This window comes from Malania oleifera, chromosome 2 (assembly GCF_029873635.1).
Source record: "Malania oleifera isolate guangnan ecotype guangnan chromosome 2, ASM2987363v1, whole genome shotgun sequence".
Taxonomy (NCBI): Eukaryota; Viridiplantae; Streptophyta; class Magnoliopsida; order Santalales; family Ximeniaceae; genus Malania; species Malania oleifera.
Genome location: NC_080418.1, coordinates 147912219 through 147929971, shown reverse-complemented (window position 1 = coordinate 147929971; position 17753 = coordinate 147912219). Strand labels below are relative to the sequence as shown.

The 17753-nt window shown below is 34.7% G+C and overlaps 1 protein-coding gene across 1 annotated transcript in view; it reads left to right on the top strand.

Annotated features, from left to right (window-relative positions):
* LOC131149290 (probable plastid-lipid-associated protein 12, chloroplastic) overlaps positions 1-9289 on the top strand; it is a 49313-nt gene extending 40024 nt beyond the window's left edge. Inside the window, exons 5-11 of the mRNA XM_058099626.1 lie at positions 1576-1767; positions 1957-2040; positions 2232-2324; positions 4219-4272; positions 4404-4483; positions 8847-8954; positions 9077-9289. Coding sequence (XP_057955609.1) covers positions 1576-1767; positions 1957-2040; positions 2232-2324; positions 4219-4272; positions 4404-4483; positions 8847-8954; positions 9077-9149 — 684 coding nt within the window. The 3' untranslated portion in view covers positions 9150-9289. The remainder of the gene's footprint in view (positions 1-1575; positions 1768-1956; positions 2041-2231; positions 2325-4218; positions 4273-4403; positions 4484-8846; positions 8955-9076) is intronic.
* Positions 9290-17753: the final 8464 nt, after the last annotated feature.

The window sequence follows — 17753 nt, the reverse complement described above, 5'->3', positions numbered from 1 at the left end:
AATGTCCTCCATACCTTTAAGGACATGTACTAGCTTTTCTCACACAACTTTAAGAAGTTTGATGAGATCATCAACGCTAATGTGAAATGGTAAACCCTCGAGTTGTTCAAAATTTGATAATCATAAGTGGAATTCGTAGCATCTTCTCTTCCATTTGAGCCATCTTCATCATGGATCACATAACAGGTCATTACATTTATTATAACTTCATTATCTTGGAAGAACCCTCGTGGAAAATACTGTCCAAATGTAACAGGCTCTCAAGGTTTTTGTTGCAGAACATCAACATTCTTGACTATAACTTTCTTAGCTATTGATTTCTTTCCTCTTTTGCTCTTTGAGTGTGTGTGAACTTCTTCTCTCTTTTTGCCTTTTTGGTGGAATAGGCCTTGGTTGGGCAAGTCATGGTTCGCTTGTATTGCGTCATGATACTAGCGTCCATTCCTTCTCATCCTTTGATATCGACCCAATGTCATTATCAGATTTAATCTCTAATACTTTTAGCGGGCATTCCAATATAATGGGTTCAAGAATACCAAATTAGATGAGCTTGAGTTTTTTTATTGATATGATTTTTTGTTTAGCTCACCAGCTAAAGGGCATGAATGTGATGTATTCGTTGCCCCCAGAGCAGTGGTGGCATGATTGGATTCAGCTATGTCCTCAAGTTCAATATCTATCTTTTTGTCTCTTGTGGGCTTCATGACAAGATCGTTGAATACAAAACATTTTTGAAGAGGATGACCTAGAATTTGGTGATAGTGATACTTACAATAATTTGGATCATTGGTCTTCCCCGTTTCTTCAGGTCTTTTACATTCCGAAAACTCAAATCAATTTATTTTTTAGCAGCTGGTCAAACATTTCTAAAACATCTGAATTAGCGAATGGATACCATTTCTCCCCCCATTCCTTTAAACTGGGGCATCTTCTTTCACCATTTGGTCGATAATTAGTTTGCTTTTCTTCCTTATTTTTTCCAATAATCTTGATGAGGGTAGTATTCACAGACATCGAGCCTTTGGTTGATCTTTTTGAAGGCTTGGTATCTTTCTTTACCTCCTTTTCCTTCCTATGATCAACCACAGGGAGATTTTGGTTACCCTGACTTACAATATTTATCTCCAAGTCATGTGCACGTATAGCTAATTCTTCAAATGTGTGTGGTTTGATCCCTTTGAGGATGTATAGCAATTCCTAGAGCATGCCTTGGATGCACATTTCTATTGCAGAAATTTTTGAAATTCACTCCCTGCCCAGACCTTTCTGTGTAATAATAATGATAATATTAATGTTCTTGTTGAAGGCTTTTATAAATGAACTGCACTGAATTAAGTGTAGAATAAAATAATCTGTCAATCATATGCATCTTGAATGAATGTCTATGTTACTGAGCATTAGTTGTTCTTTTCAATCATTATTTTGAAGTTTGAACAAAACTTAAATGAGTTATGATTTTGATTTCATTGTAATTAGAAAAAGAAAACCTTATCCATTTTAAACCGACATGTTAACCAACTTATGCATTGATATTTCTTTTTCCTGCATTACGAATCTTTTTTCCCCCTTTCTCAGGCAACAGCATCAATTAAAGATGGGAAACGAATCCTTTTCCAGTTTGATAGAGCAGCTTTTTCTTTTAAATTTTTACCATTTAAGGTTCCATATCCTGTGCCATTTAGGCTTCTTGGAGATGAAGCAAAGGGTTGGTTAGACACTACATATTTGTCGCATTCAGGAAATGTTCGTATCTCAAGAGGAAATAAGGTAAATCAGCACTTAATTGCTTCAGAATCTAATAATCAACACCTTATCCGTTACCTTCATGTCGGTATGGTAGCATAGGAATCTTATCATAAATGAACTTGTTAGTTGCTACAAAACTGCTCAAAATTCTCCCTTTTAATATGTATTTTGCTAAGGATTAAGGATCTTTGGCCACATTCTGTAGTGCAGGGCACCACATTTGTGCTCCAAAAGAGGACTGAACCAAGGCAAAGATTGCTGAATGCCATATCCACTGGTACAGGAGTCGAGGAGGTAAAATTGTGTTTTCGAACCTTTTATTTAGGGAAATGTCATGTTGCTATAGCATCTCTGTAATGATAAATCACATGGCTTAACATTTGCAGGCAACTGATGAGCTAATCTTTGAAGTTTTATGTTTAAGAAATGTAATATTGTTGCTTAGCATCCGTACAATGACATCTTGCGTGGCATAATCTCTGCAGGCAATTGATGAGCTAATCTCTTCAAACAAGGATGCAGCAGAAGGTGACTCAGAACTCATAGAAGGAGAGTGGAAATTGATATGGAGCTCCCAGGTATTTTGGTGAAATAGAGTCTGATTTTTGTTTTTATTGGAAAGTCTACAATTAAAGATGAATATTGTTAAATGTGGATAATTTGAAGACGTCAATATACACCAAAAGATGGCTGTGCCAAACCAGGTATGCTTAATGGTGTATAATGTTGGGACAACGTGACTCCATGCAATCATCATTTGTGTGAGTATTTTTGAGATTGATATAGGCTGTATAGAAATAGTTTATTTAATAACCTGGAAGGAGCACCGGCAGTTGACAAGATGAGGGAACTCAAAAGGGAGATGGTTTGGGCCACTTGGCCAAGTAGAAGATAGCTGTTTCTATTTATTAGGATCAATGTGGTGCAGTTGTAATGCTCTACAAATGCATAGGAATAGGTTAGAAGGATGTCATTGAGGTAGTAGCAAGAAAAGGATGAGTTATGATAAGATATTGTTGTAAATGGAGTGAAATGGGATCAAGATGAAGACTCATTGATATCACCGGGGTTTCCTTAAATATATTTTCTCTGATTATATATGTTTGGAGGGCAAGCCTTGACCCAAAGGAATGGTATTACATTCAAACCTAACCAATTCATAAAACACCTATTCAAATATGGAGGTAATGTTGCATACTTCATGCAGTCCCTAACCGCAAATATGGTGAGGGAGTCTTGTGCAGTTGATGTTGCATTTTTCATGTTCTTGCTCTCATTTACCATTTGGATTCATTTACCATTTGGATTCGATTATATGGTTGCAATTAGTGTGGTAGAAGATCAAAATGGAAACTTAAGTAGATTACAACGAATGGATAGTTATCCTTTTAAATCCTTCACTGTTATTCTAATGTCTTCTATCATCCAAAAGGTATCTTACTTTGTTTTAGTTGTTTTATCTGCATGGTCAATCATCTTGACTCCTTTGTGTAGACTTTCATGTTACTTTGGTCCATGGAATCTCTATTCCTAGGAACAGAGTGGAAAAATGAGGGAACAATTATCTAATGCAAAAGTTCATATTATTCCATCTAACATGGAATAGGGTGCAATACAAAATCTCATGGTAAAATTTGGAAAAAATTATTCCTTGTCTATCCCATGTTGTAAATTTTTGCAATATGATAACACATTTTCTTTTGTAGGCTATCAAATCCATGTGCTATCCTAGAAGTAGATGTTCTGTCAAAACTTTCACATTACTGACTTTTATGTCTGAAAGGAATCTATCTTGACTGAGGTGCACATAACAATTTGTTGACTGTTAATTGATGATAGAGTCAATTTATTTTAAGATGCCACCTTTTGAACTGCCATGTCAGCATGTAAAATTAGTCAAAATTTGTTCTAAGGTGGCATGACATTAGTTATTGCTTTCACAATTCCTATTGGTAAACTAGTTAGGCTACCAAACAATGCCTTCATTGATATGAAAAAGGAAAGTCCGCATTGATAACCATTTTTGTTAGTGGTAAAAATATGTTCAACAACCATTTTTAACAGGCATAAACTAGGAGAAATAATGGAACATAGCCAATAGAGATCCGTCTCTCTGACACAAATTCTGTGCATGTATGTGTTTATGTGTAAGCCTACATTATATAGTGACTCCTCAATACATAAAAAATTGACAATCCTACAGCTGGAAAAAGGCATCACGAACTCTTTTCTGCTATTATTTTTATCATATGCCAGGTACTAACTCATCAAAAGTAAATATTAGATTGCAAATTCAAGTACTTAGTTCTTCAATTGAAGTCACTGCATTCTGCATAGATTTTCATGGTAAAAAGAATTGGGAAAATTTCTCTCCAAGTATTGGCGATTCTTAATTAAATAATGTAGAACGGAAGATGTTTTGGATTCCCATTGCCCACTTCTTTGAAATAAGTCTTATTGTTCTTGTTGCAGACAGTGACAGATAGTTGGATAGAGAATGCTGCTAATGGCCTTATGGGCATGCAGGTGAATTTTTATCACGACGCTCGATGCTGTAGAAGTTGTGGTGTTCTTTTGCATTTGCATTTGCATTTTATGTCTACTGTATTACAAAAATACAAGGTAGCTTCCTCAGTCTTCTAACATTATTGTTTCAGATTGTCAAGGAGAATGGAAAATTGAAGTTTCTTGTTGACATTTTTCTTGGGCTTAGGTTCTCTATGAGTGGCACATTTGTGTAAGTCTCTTAATTCTGTAATCTGATATTCAATTAGATAGCAGAAAAAAGAAATGGTAGCTTTGGTGCCAAGGAAACCACATTAAAATTAATGGAAATTGCATCATTATTTCTCTCAATGGTTTTACGGTCAAATGTTTGGCTAAGATAGCTTCTTATTAATATGTTGACCTAAAGAGCGTGAGTTTCAAATGGTTTTCATGTATATTAGAATGCCAGCTGGCTGTCTCATCTGCATGAGAAATTCATTTGCATTATAAGACTCCTGTATTTTGATCATGTTTTTTTGGTTAAATTGGTTATGATTGGGAATAAATATTTGACTGTAGCATTCTTTTAGATACGTACGATAGAATAATGATTAGCTTTAATACTGTAGTAGGAAAGTCTAGTGAATTTTCAATTCTTATTGGTGTATGCATGGTCTTAAATTTCCACGAAATTGTCGAAATTTCCAATTTCCGTCACCCTCGAAATCGAAATGGCAATCGATTTCCGTCTTGCATAATTTCCATCGAAATCTCAACGAATCATCCAAAATATATCAAAACCTTGAAATTTTAGCAAAATTTGTCGAAATTTTAACTATGCAATAAAATTTTGTCGAAATTCAAATGAGAGATTCAAGAGTGAAGTGAAATTTCTCTTTTAATTTATTTTATTGAAACAAAAGGTTATCACAAGTGCTTTTGAAATTATATGAAAAAATAAACTTATAGTAATATTTTATTTAACCATTCATGTCTAAATTATCAATATTTGTATAATAAATAATTTTTAAATGATTTATGAATTTCATTTGCATTAACTGAATATGTTTAATGTACATTATCTTACAAGCATGTTTGATGCACATACTATTTTACTACTTTTCTACTTCATACAAAACATAAATGTATTTAATTTGTAATATATTAGTCTTAAAACTTATATTATTATGTTTGTTAACCATTTCTAGAGTTTCACAAATAATTTCATGCTTTACTATTAGTTTCCGTTATTTTTTCAAATCGAAATCGAAAATGACATCGAAATCGAAATTTTCGTCGAAATTTCCATACTTTTGGAGTTTCGAAATTTGAGTCGAAATCGAAATTTAAGACCTTGGATGTAGGTCAAGGGTCTATTTTGAGTCCTTATCTTTTTGCATTAGTGATGGATAAACTTACTAGGAGCATCTAAAATGAGGTTCTATGGTGTATGTTATTTGCCAAAATATAGTCTTGAATTGATTGATCAAACCAGAGGTGGAGTAGAATCTTTGTTAGAATTATGAATAAAAATTTTTGAATCTAGAGGATTTAAGATGAGAAGAAATAAGACAAAATATATGAAATGTAGAAGTCATGGTAGGAGGAATATGATGGTCAATAAGTTAATAGCACTACTAGATTTGATACCTTGGATCTATTATGCAAATTGAAGGAGAAATTGTAGAAGATAGGGTTAAAGCAGATTGAGTAAGATGGAGAAGTGTTTCGGGGCATGTTGTGTGATTGTAGAATACCCTGAAGAAAAGTTTTAGAGAATGCTATAAGGCCCTGTGCTAGATAAATCAAAATGTTGGGCAGCTATGAAACAATGTACCAAAAGTAGAAGTTGCTGAAGTAAGAATGCTAAGGCGGACAAATAGTATAACATTAAAAAGATAGATTAGGGAATGAAACGTTAGTGGTAAGTCAAGTAGAGGGGTGGTTGAGATGGTTTGGAGTTTGGACACCTGCAACCAGTGAAGAGCGAGTGAGTTAATGCTATTATATTAATGGGAAGGGGTAGGAGTAGATCCACAATAACTTGGAATGAGATGGTAGAATTTAACAGCCCTAAAATTGTTAGAGGATATTGCTGAAGATTGTGTAAATTGGTGGAAAAGGATTTCATGTAACTGAACCCACCTGATGGGACTAAGGCTGGTTGTTGTCATTTTTTTTTTTTTTAAAACATTTTTCTAGATAAAAATGAAGAATTTTATGAAGCAAGATGAAAAGCATATAAGAAAGAGAATAAGATATCCTGTTCGAAAAAAAATAATAATAAAAAGCAACAACATGAAGACAAAAATGAAGTAAATCCCTCTTCAAAGCAGTTGAAGGTACTCTAAAAGCTCAAAAATCTGCACATCAAATAGAAGCAAGAAAAGTGATATGCTTCGGAGAAGATCAGTCTACAATGCATGATCATTAAAAAAAAAATCCATGCATTTTTCTTAAACCAAATACACCAGAGAAAATGGTACCACAGCAAGTTTATGCTCTTTACTACCTCCAAAACCCCTACAGGTCTGAAGGAAAATCCCCTCCAAAGAATTGGACAAACCCATGTATCCCAATTGTGTTAAATAAATAATTCCAAAAGCACCAAGAAGCAGTGTGAAAATAGATTAGAAATGCAATATTACAGGGACACAGAACAAACAAATCTGGGGATAATGAAGATGGAACTACACTTGCTACTACAACGACAAGAATGAGCATATTCAGTGTTGATTCAATTAAGAACAGGAGTCCAAATAAGATCCTTAACTTAAGAGGGTACCCTAGCCTTCCAAAAAACTGCATTTAAATGAAAATGATCAGAACTAGGGTCATGGACCAAATTTGAGTTGAGTGAACATAGAAATGTCATTAGGTCCAAAACCAAACATTCTTCCTGGTAGAAAACTGAAAAGAATCCAGCACCTTCAAAAGCACACTATAATCATAAATGAACAGAGAGAGAACCTTCAAAGGCACACTAAGATCATTATTACAATTCCTTGTGCTCTAGAATATAAGAAGATGAATGAACAGAGAGAGAGAGAGAGAGAGAGTAGGCAATAGGGGCTGGTTCTAGGTCTCCAGCTAACTCAATTCCTTGTGCTCTAAGAAGATGAATGAACACGAAGAGAGAGAGAGAGAGAGTAGGCAATTAGGGCTGGTTCTAGGTCTCCATCTAACTCAATGTTGGGTTATAAATAAAACTTTGTTGAAGGGACCTCTTTAGCACATACCACTATTTAAACTCCTGGTCAAGGTTGAGCATTTATATCTCCATGCTCATCTAGCAATAGAAATCAACAAATGTACTCTTGAACAAAATTTTTGGCAAAAGTATCTCCTAATTGACTGGAAAAACTAGCAAGAGGGTTTGCTGTAATGTTTCTCCATGACAAAGTGACGGTTAACTTCAATCAATGCGTAGTCCTCTCAGGAAAGCTGGGTTTCTAGCAATATGAATTGCACACTATTTGTCACAAAACATCTCCATAGCTCTATTAACTGGAAACACAAGCTTTGTCAATAGAGTTTTCAGCCACATTAACTGACAAGCAGTGTGAGCTATGGCTCCATATTCAACTGGCAATGGTGCAATAGCCTGTTGTAGACCTTTTATCGCCAATTGAACCAGCCAATATGCATTGGAATATCCTGAGCCCTTTACCAGGAGCCCCTTTATGACAAAAGTATCCTGCAAACAACCTCCCTGTGTACTTGTGTCGGATAATCCATAAACTGAATAATAGTGACAGCAGAAGATATGTCAGGTATGGTCACAATTAAGATTACCATCCTGTCACCTATACCTTCTCTTATCACCAAAATCCTTCCTACGATGTGATGGAAGTTTTAAGAAGTGGTTCCGTAGGGGGTTCTCGTCTTGGCACCAAGCATGGCTGTGACTAAAAGAACAAGAACATACTTTCTTTGAGAGAATTTTTGCTTCGAACCACCTCTAACAAAAAAGTAACTGATATTTGCGAAATCTTTCATTTGAAACTGTTTATGCAAGTGCAACCTCTTCAATACCAACCAGATCATTACCATGCATTATGTCAAGCAAAATGCATGGATTTGTTACCAACTTGTTGAAGAGTTTTACCAACTTCCCTCCAGCCATAGAATGACATTATTAACAAGGAGTTGCAGAGGGACAACATGCAGAACTTGAAACATTCTTGTCTTTTAGGACTTTTTATTTCCAGACCATGTGTGTGGCTGCTTCTAAGACGCATTTGTAAGCCTCACAAAGACTGGTTCCAATCTGCTTCACATAGAATTTGAACATATCAGTCGGCCGTTTTATAGATTATTGACCAATGTGAATCCATCTTTTTGGCCTGAACTTCACCAAATTGCTGTTTCATTCAAGTTACTTATATGATGATGCAAGCTGCCATATTTCTGTAGGCTTCACATTGTAGATTGCCATCTTACCAATGACGAATTCAAATGCCATGTATAACATCTTTTCTTTGTTGTAAGTGCGAGGCTTTGCCTTGTTTTATGAGACTCAAATTTTCCACTTAGCAATGTGGCTAAGTTCCTTGTGTTTAGTAGGGGTTGAGCCCTCTTGAGAACACGAGTTCCATGTTTTGTTTGACCAGGAAATCTGACAAAAACGTCTACGATGTAACGATGGATGATGCAGCCATCTTGGTTGGCCAGTTTGGACTTCCGTTGGAGATGGAAAACAAGTTCACCCTGGAGTTGCTGTAAAATTACCATTTCTCAAGTTATTTTATTGACAACATTTTGAGTTGATTTTTACAGTAGCTTTAATATTTTAGCTGGAGACGGCTCCTTACATTGTTAAACGTGTCATCTTGTATTGCAGGTATGCTGATGAGAAGATACGAATTACCCGAGGTTACAGTAAAATCATATTTGTCCATCTACACTCACAGTGATTTGGACAGAGTTAGAACATCTTCCCGGCCAAACCCAAATTCTATAATTCATTCTTTAACCATTAATGCTGTACATAGATGGATACTCTATTGTTTACCGTCTGAGCAAATAATTGCAGCAATAGATGGTGTTTTAAAAACGAGTATTATCTCCTGAGAGAAAAAAATCATGTCCAGGTTGCTTATACCACCATACTGCTGGCCTAGAAGATGGGCTGTGACCTAAAACGCATACAAGTTCGCTGGACTTGAATTTGAAATAATTATAACAAAATAAATAAATAAATATCTTTGATCTTTTTTTTTTTTTTACTTCGAACCTTTTACAAAATTAAAAAAAAAAACTTTTAATGTAATAGTCTGAGTCTATTTGAGAGCATGAAATTGAAATCTTAAATTTAAATTTGTATAAATTTAAAAGAAAGTCTATATAGAAGTGTACTGTGCTTTTTTTAAATTCACACATTTAAGTTTTGAAATCCACTTCCAAATATTATATGGGGCAGTACTTGATATCTTAGAAATTTAGAAAGGTTATAGTTGGAATGAGAAAATGGGTGGTGAAAATACAAGAAGCAACCTTAACTCCCACTTGGTGGGTTGGTTACATGAATTATTTGCTTCCAATTCATCCAAAGGATTATTAAATCCATCATTACTACTTCATTTCAAGTTATATTAAGTCTATTTTTATCTTTTTTTAACGCAAGAAATAATAAATAACTTACATGTGCTCTGTTTGGTCTATGTTTCAAATGTCCAATATATGTTCAAATTATTAAAGTCGTCCTTTTCTTGTCTTCAATCAATATTATGGTTAAATCATTGCGTATATACTCATTTCTTAATTTATCTTTTAATGTTATATCATTTATCCACTTTAACATTTGTATTTAGCAACTTTTATTTTTTGTACATGTTTTTTAGTCCAAAATTTTGAATCATAAAGCATAATCAATCTTATAGATGTCTTATAAAACTTTTCTTTTTATTGTTAAAGGATATTCTACTAACATGTTTGACACAATCTTTCATTTTGTCTAACTTGTTTTTAGTCTATATATTACATTTTCATTTTCCCCTTCTGTTTGAATAATAGATCCAAGACATCAAAATCTATTAGTGCTAGTCTTCTCTTTACTACTCCTTAATAGAGGTGTGCAAACGGTCAGTTCGATCAAATTCGGTTAATTAATCAAATTAATTTTTGGTTAATAATAATCTCTAATCGAACCAATCGAATTAGGTGTTATAATCGAACCAAACCTGACCGAACCAACTTTTCGGGTAATTTGGTTAATCAAATTTGACCAAAATAATTTAAAATTAATTATAAAAATAAAATGTGATTGCAAATTTTAAAATTAATTATAAAGTTAATGTTTACCCTTTCTTTTAATTGTAAGAGCTGAATTAGGAGAATGTCTTTGATTTAATAAATAAATTAAGAAAATTGAACAATTATATAATATATATATATATATATATATAATATATCAGTTATATTTAATATTACTAATTTATATTTAATTTTTAATTAATTAGTAATTCGGGTAATTCGGTTAGTCGAATTAAAATTCCCCATACCTGAACTGAAAATCGAATACTCAAAATTATCTAAATCTGAAACGGTATTTTTCTGCCAAAAGTGAGAGTATATCAATAAATAATTGGAGGTGCCGCCTTCCTTTAGTTTAAAAAAATCAAATATTTTTGTTATCCCCTAAACATTTCCAAGCTCCAATCAATATGTTACTTGGTCCTAAAAAATTTTCACTTATTGTATTTTTTAAAAAAAGATTTTATCTTAACTTTAAGTACTCTAATTTTATGAATAAATCTCTTATTTTTAGTTTTCTACTCATCTGTCACTTCCAAAGTTTAATATTTCATTTTTTGTTTTCTTTAAATAATTTATCAAAATATTTTCGTCACCTCTCTTTTATATCTTCTTTCCTAATTAAGACATTATCATTCTTGTTCTTTATACATTTTACATCATCCGAATCTTTGTATTTTGGGTTTCTTGATCTTGCCACCAAATTGCTTTGCTACCCAAATATCTTCTTCTAGACCCGTATAAGAGCTCTTTTATTATCCTTACAATTGAGCTAGTCATTTTATTTCAAATAGTAATTGTATCCAATCTACCTCCTACTGTTCAAGGATTAACTTTAGTAGTAGAAATCTCTTTCACGATTATGTCTGACCTTTCTATCAATAGCCAAATTCCTAATCACCATGACGGAACACCACCAAATGAAAGAACACAGGCTGTTTCAACGCCATGCTATTGGATGCACTTGAAATCATAGGGACAATGAGTGAATTAGTTCACCAATAAGAGTAGGTGGCAACCGATTGAAATGAAACAAGATGCCAATCATGCGTCAATATTTTAAGGCACTACAGAGGCTGCTTTGCAGCAAATAATTGGCAAGTATAATAAAGATAAACTTCTAAGCCAAAGCAGTACATGTGGAGAGATCAAGCTCTTGAGTAAGTGGCTATTGGAATATACCATTTCCAAAAAAAAAAAAAAAAAAAAATCTTCATCGTAGTTTCAAGTTTTGCCCCCCATTCAAACAACCCATTTGATATCTTATTCTTCCTAAGAAATTTCGTCAAAAATGTTGACAATTTCATGAAAATTAAAAATCATAATTCTCACCACACATCATCACCCTTTATCACATAATAGTCCTTTAGACTTTTGAGGATCATGTTGTTGTGATCCATTGCCCAAGAATTGAGTCATATACTAATATAGTCATACTTAAAACTGCTCAACTTTGATCAACCTGCCACCTCTACTTCAAGTACAGGGCTAACCAACTACTCAAGCGCAAGAAGCTTTTCCGCAGGAACTTTATTTTGGGGATTTTGATCTCTCTCTCTCTCTCTCTCTCTCTCTCTCTCTCTCTCTCTCTCTCTCTCTCCTCAATTATCATGGCCGCCACCTCAACCTCCTCATCTGCCAAATCCTTTTGGAAAACCCTGAGATGCTTCTTAAAGAATCCATGGGATATCACTAGCCCATATCTCTACCCTAAGTAAAAATCTACTCTACCCACCGTGTTGGAGTATCTAACGGCTATAGACTAAGACGAGTTGTTCTCAAAGGTGGCCAATGTGGTAAACTCAAGACTTTTAGTTAAATGACTAAGATTCGAATCATAGAAGTTATGATTTTTAATTTGAAATAATACTCTAATATTTAAGTGGAGAATGGTAGAGGGATGGACCAACTATTCCCATGAATTAATTGAGTGTTCAAAAAGGGTCGACACCATCGATTCAAAAAAAAAAAAAAAGATTTAGGGAGAGTTTAGGAGCGATGAAGGGTGGCTGAGAGAGAGCGAGAGTGGAGAAGGAGAGGAAGGGCTGAAGGGATTAAGACTATTGAGCAAGAAATTCTATTGACAAAAAGTTAATTAGAGTTTAGAGGACACGTTTGAGGCTTGTAAAAAGTGGAAAAGCACATATTTTTCCTATTCCTTTGTTTTTTTCCTAGTAAAAAATTACATGCAAACGGTGGCATCCAATGTCATTTCATTAATATACACCTATTGAGAAAATCCATATCCTTTGATTGTTTGATTTATTTTAATTTTTTAATTTTAAAAGTCAAAAATTAAAAAAGCATCTCAATATAAAAATATACACCTTTTCTTTGTCTAATTCAAAAAAAAAAAAAAAACTCAATGTGAAAACGCACATCTTTTTTTTTTTTTCTCTTTTTATTAGTATAGATTAACATTGTCTAAAACTAGTCTTCCTTTGATTCGCTAAATGAAGCTTGGAATGAAATTAACATTTAAAAATGAAATTGTATTTCCTACTATTCAGTTGCGAAATCAAGGATGGAAGTGTAATTCAACCATAATATGATTTTTATGAGGAGAATTGTGGTTCAGATTCAAATGGGTCAAAGTCATTTATAATGAAAAATATTATAAAAACAAGAAGAAATAGAAATAATATGAATTATTATAATAAAAAATAACAACTGATAATAGCTACAATAACATTAATATTTATTATTATAAAAAAAATAATAACAAGAACAATAATAAAAAAATATAATAATAATTATTATTTTAAGGATAATAGTTATTATAAAAAATAATAAAAATACAACCAATAATGACTACAATAATAATAATAATAATAATAATAATAAGGCAAAACTAATAATAATTATTTAAGGATACTTATTATTATATAATAATAAAAATAATTTCAATAATTATAAAAATAATAAATAATAATAAAATAAATAATTATGTATTGGGAGCATTTATTAAATATGGCTTATTTTTCATTTCATTATAGCATCCATCAAAGAATATCAAATGTTAAAAAGAAATTGAAGATGTGATTCATATAGTCATCCCATACTACTAATCGAACACAACAACTGCTTTCCAAAAGTAATTTCATTCCTAACTTAATTTCATTCATTTCTTGATCCCCCCCTCCCACCAATAAAATCCCCCCCCCCCCCCCCCCCTTCAAATACTATTCTACAAACCAAATGAGAGATAAATATTAATACAAAAAGTATATATACTTGAAATTTTTCAGATAAAATTGAAATTGGAAAACCACTAAAATATAATGGAAAGGGGAGAACTAAAACTTGCCATCAATTTGCTATTAAACATGAAGATTTCAAGGATATTAGATTTTGAACAATTATTTACCTACCCCTATTATAAGAATGATCATATAACAAGAATAAATGACCATGCATGTGCTCAATATTAGAGATGGGAGAGTTTACTACCTTCAAAACTAAGAGGAAAGTGATTTTTGTAATTTGGCTGGATTTAGTGACTATCACATTTCGAAATATGTCGGTAAACATGTCTCATACATTGTTTTGGAGGAGGAATTTGTTTGGGTCCTTAAGATGCTTAGAGTGATATACAAGGCCAATGAAGGGAATGCAACAAGTCGCCATGGAGCCAAATTCAAAAAAGCATATAAACAATATAGGTATGAAGATTCCTGAAAAATATCAAAGACAGATTTATATTCTTGGAGAAAGACCACAATAAGTTTCTTCCCCATGTTCGCATCCCTAAGGGTGATAAAAAAAAATGGGTGGAAGGCCCTTCTCGCTACCCTATTGGAATTTTCGTCAACCGCAGATTGAGACTTCTAAATCTAACAATGGCAACTAGAGGTGCTCAAACTATGAATCATCGAATTTTAGGCTATAGGAAAAGAGTGAGAGGAAAAGTCCGTTCCAAAGACTTCAGCCAAAAATATCTTATGTCAATGTTATCAGAGGAGGTTCAATGTTGAGAACAAATTTTCGAATGGCGTCAATTCACGACCATAACTATTTGGGGGGGGGGGGGGGAGAGAGCTTCTTACTAGATGTCCTAACTTATTGCAAGAAAGTCAGGGCCCAAGCCACTTGATCAAAAGAAGATTAAAAAAAAATGTTTAAGTCATTAAAAATAAGGACCCAAATGTTAAGAGATTAAACTTAAAAATGCAGCAAACCAAGGCTTGCGTTTAAGATAGAGGAGGGATCGATCACAGCAAGAGAAACTGGTGTTGGTTGGGAAAAGATCAAAGAATAGTTTGATATGTTGTGCAAAGCGGTAATATACCAATGCACAATGGAAAAACACAAACTGAATCCGAAACAAGCAATGCAAGCAACCAATGATAAATATACAGAAACACAATCTCAAAAAGAATAAAAAGAAAGTAATAAAAACACACGACATAAGAATTTACATCATTCGGCAATGTGCCTATGTCCACGGGAGCAAGCAGTTGATTTTTCACTATCAAAGGTAAAAACTTACATCAAGGGTTACAAAATATTTTTTATATTCTAACCCTATGTGTACAGAAGATTTGGTATGCATCTAAAACACTTCTGTAGCAAATCTCGGAGGAAAATCCTCCAAATCTCTCAATTTACTGATTTCCCGATTCAAAATCCGTCTTTAGCGCCGAACAATACGGTCGACAATTTCAACACAACTGTCGACCAAACCCTCGATCCAATTGTCAACGATTTCATCCTGCAGCCTACTTACTTGTTCTTTACTTCACTATGCTTTCCTCATGCATGCATTCCACTCAATATGAGTCATATATCCAACAACCTCCACCTTGGCGAATATCCACCACTTAGGAGAAATATGAAAGCATAACCCACTGCTCCACTTAGGACAGTAGATTGGGACCGCCTCTCGTCTAGCACCTAGAAACGTTAATCAAGTCCAAGCAATGCTTGACTTGTTCGTTGTGACAAGCTTTGTCAACATACTTGCTACATTATCAGATGTGTGAACCTTCTCAAGCAGAAGTTCACCTGAAGCAACTAGTTCCCTAATCTTGTAAAACCACCACATCAATGTGCTTTGTCCTCGCATGATACACTTAGTTATTCACCAAATAGATGGCACTCTGACTATCACACTGTAGCCGAACTCCACCTTGCTGGATACCTAACTCCTTGACCAATCCTATAAGTCGTAACGTTTCTTTGGTATCCTCAACCACTGCCATGTACTCTGATTTAGTAATAGATAAAGAAACGAGCGACTACACCATAGACCTCCAACAAATAAGTCCTCCCACAAAGGTCAACACATTCCCTCTGGTAAACCTCCTGTCATCCAAGTCCCCTACGTAGTCAGCATCTACATAGCCTGCCACTAATGGATCCCTCTGATGTCTATTAAACATAATGTCACATCCAGTTGTACCCTTCAAGTATATGAGAATCCACTTGACTGCATCCTAATGTTTTCGACCCGGATTTGAAAATAACTTACTCACCACGCTGACATCGTGTGCTAGGTCCGACCTTATACATACCATGACATACATTAGACACCCCACTGCACTGGCATAGGGGATCTTCGACATGTCACGAACCTCATCATCCGTCTTTGGGCACTGGGCGGTAGACCGCCTAAAATGACTCACTAGCAGTGTACCCATCGGTTTAGCATTAGCCATGCTAAGTCTCTCCAACACCTTCTCCACATAGCTGCCCCGAGATAATTACAATCGCCCTACAGCTATGTCCTTGCGAATCTCCATCCCAAGTATTCTTTTGGCCGCACCCAAGTCCTTTATGTTGAACTCTTTACTCAACAGAATCTTCAACTAATTCATCCTTAGTCATATCCATCGTAGCAATTAGTATGTGATCAACATAAAGTAATAGAAATATGAGAGAACTGTCCTCAAGACTCCTCACATAGACGCAACAATCATACTCACACCTCATGTATCGAATACGGATCATATAGGCGTCAAACCATTTGTACCACTGCCTCAGAGACTGTTTCAACTCGTAAAGTGACTTCTTTAGTTTACAAACCAAGTGCTCCTGTTCAGGTTGACAAAACCCTTCTGGTTGTGTCATGTATATTAGCTCCTTCAAATCACCATGCAGGAACGATGTCTTTATGTCCATTTGCTCCAGATGCATGTCATATTACGCCACCAATCCCAACAGTACCCTAATGAAAGTGTTTGACCACAAGGAAGAATATTTTATCATAATCAATTCCTTTCCTATACAAGTATCCCTTTGCTACCAACCGAGCCTTGAACTTCTCTCTTTCTTTTTCTGAAACTGCTTCTTTCTTCCTGTACACCTACTTGCATCCTATTGTCCTTTTCCCAACTAAAAGGTCCACCAAATCCCACATTTGGTTCTTATGCAGTGATTCCATCTCCTCCACCATAGCACCCATCCAACTATTTTTCTCTTGATTGTGCATCACCTCCTGAAATGTAGTAGGATCCCCGCTACTAGTGATCAGTGCATAAGACACTAGATCATCAAAATCGTACTTGGGCGGTGGCCTGACAATGCGTTTAGGTCTGTCTACAGTTGTACTACAATGTTGCTGGTCTCCCGAGCTAAACTCCAACAAACATCATCATCTCTGCTCTGAGTCTCCGACTCCACCTGCATCGCCTACTGATCTCTCAAGCTAGAACCCAATACATTTCTGCCCCGAGTCTCCAACTCCACCTGCACAACATGCTCATTGTTATTGCAGTTTTCTAGCACCTATTTCTTTTGTTCTTCCTAAGTACACCGAAACATGGCTTTCTCATTGAAAACCACGTCTCTACTAGTACCCACTTTGTTTGTTACCAGATCCTACAGCTTGAACCCTTTCACCTATTTCTGATATCTCAGAAAGATACACTGTCTAGACTTCGCCTTATGCTTTTATCTCTCCTCACTAAGAATGTGCACATAGGCTAGACACCCAAATACTCTCAAGTTAGAGTAGACTACTTCGTTACATGTCCACACCTCCTCAACAACTTTTCCATCTTATGACCCCATTGGTGATATGTTAACTAAGAAACAAGTCACACTCACAGCCTCGACCTAGAAATTCTTAGCGAGCCCAGCATTCAACTTGAGACACCGAACCCTTTCAGTTAGGGTTCGATTCATCATTTCTGCCACACCATTTTGTTGTGGTGTCCAGCTACTCTGAAATGTCTACTTATGCCATATTGCTCGCAAAACTCCCTAAAGCTCAAATTTGTGTACTCAGTTCCATTGTCTGTCCTGAGTCACTTAATCTTTCTCCC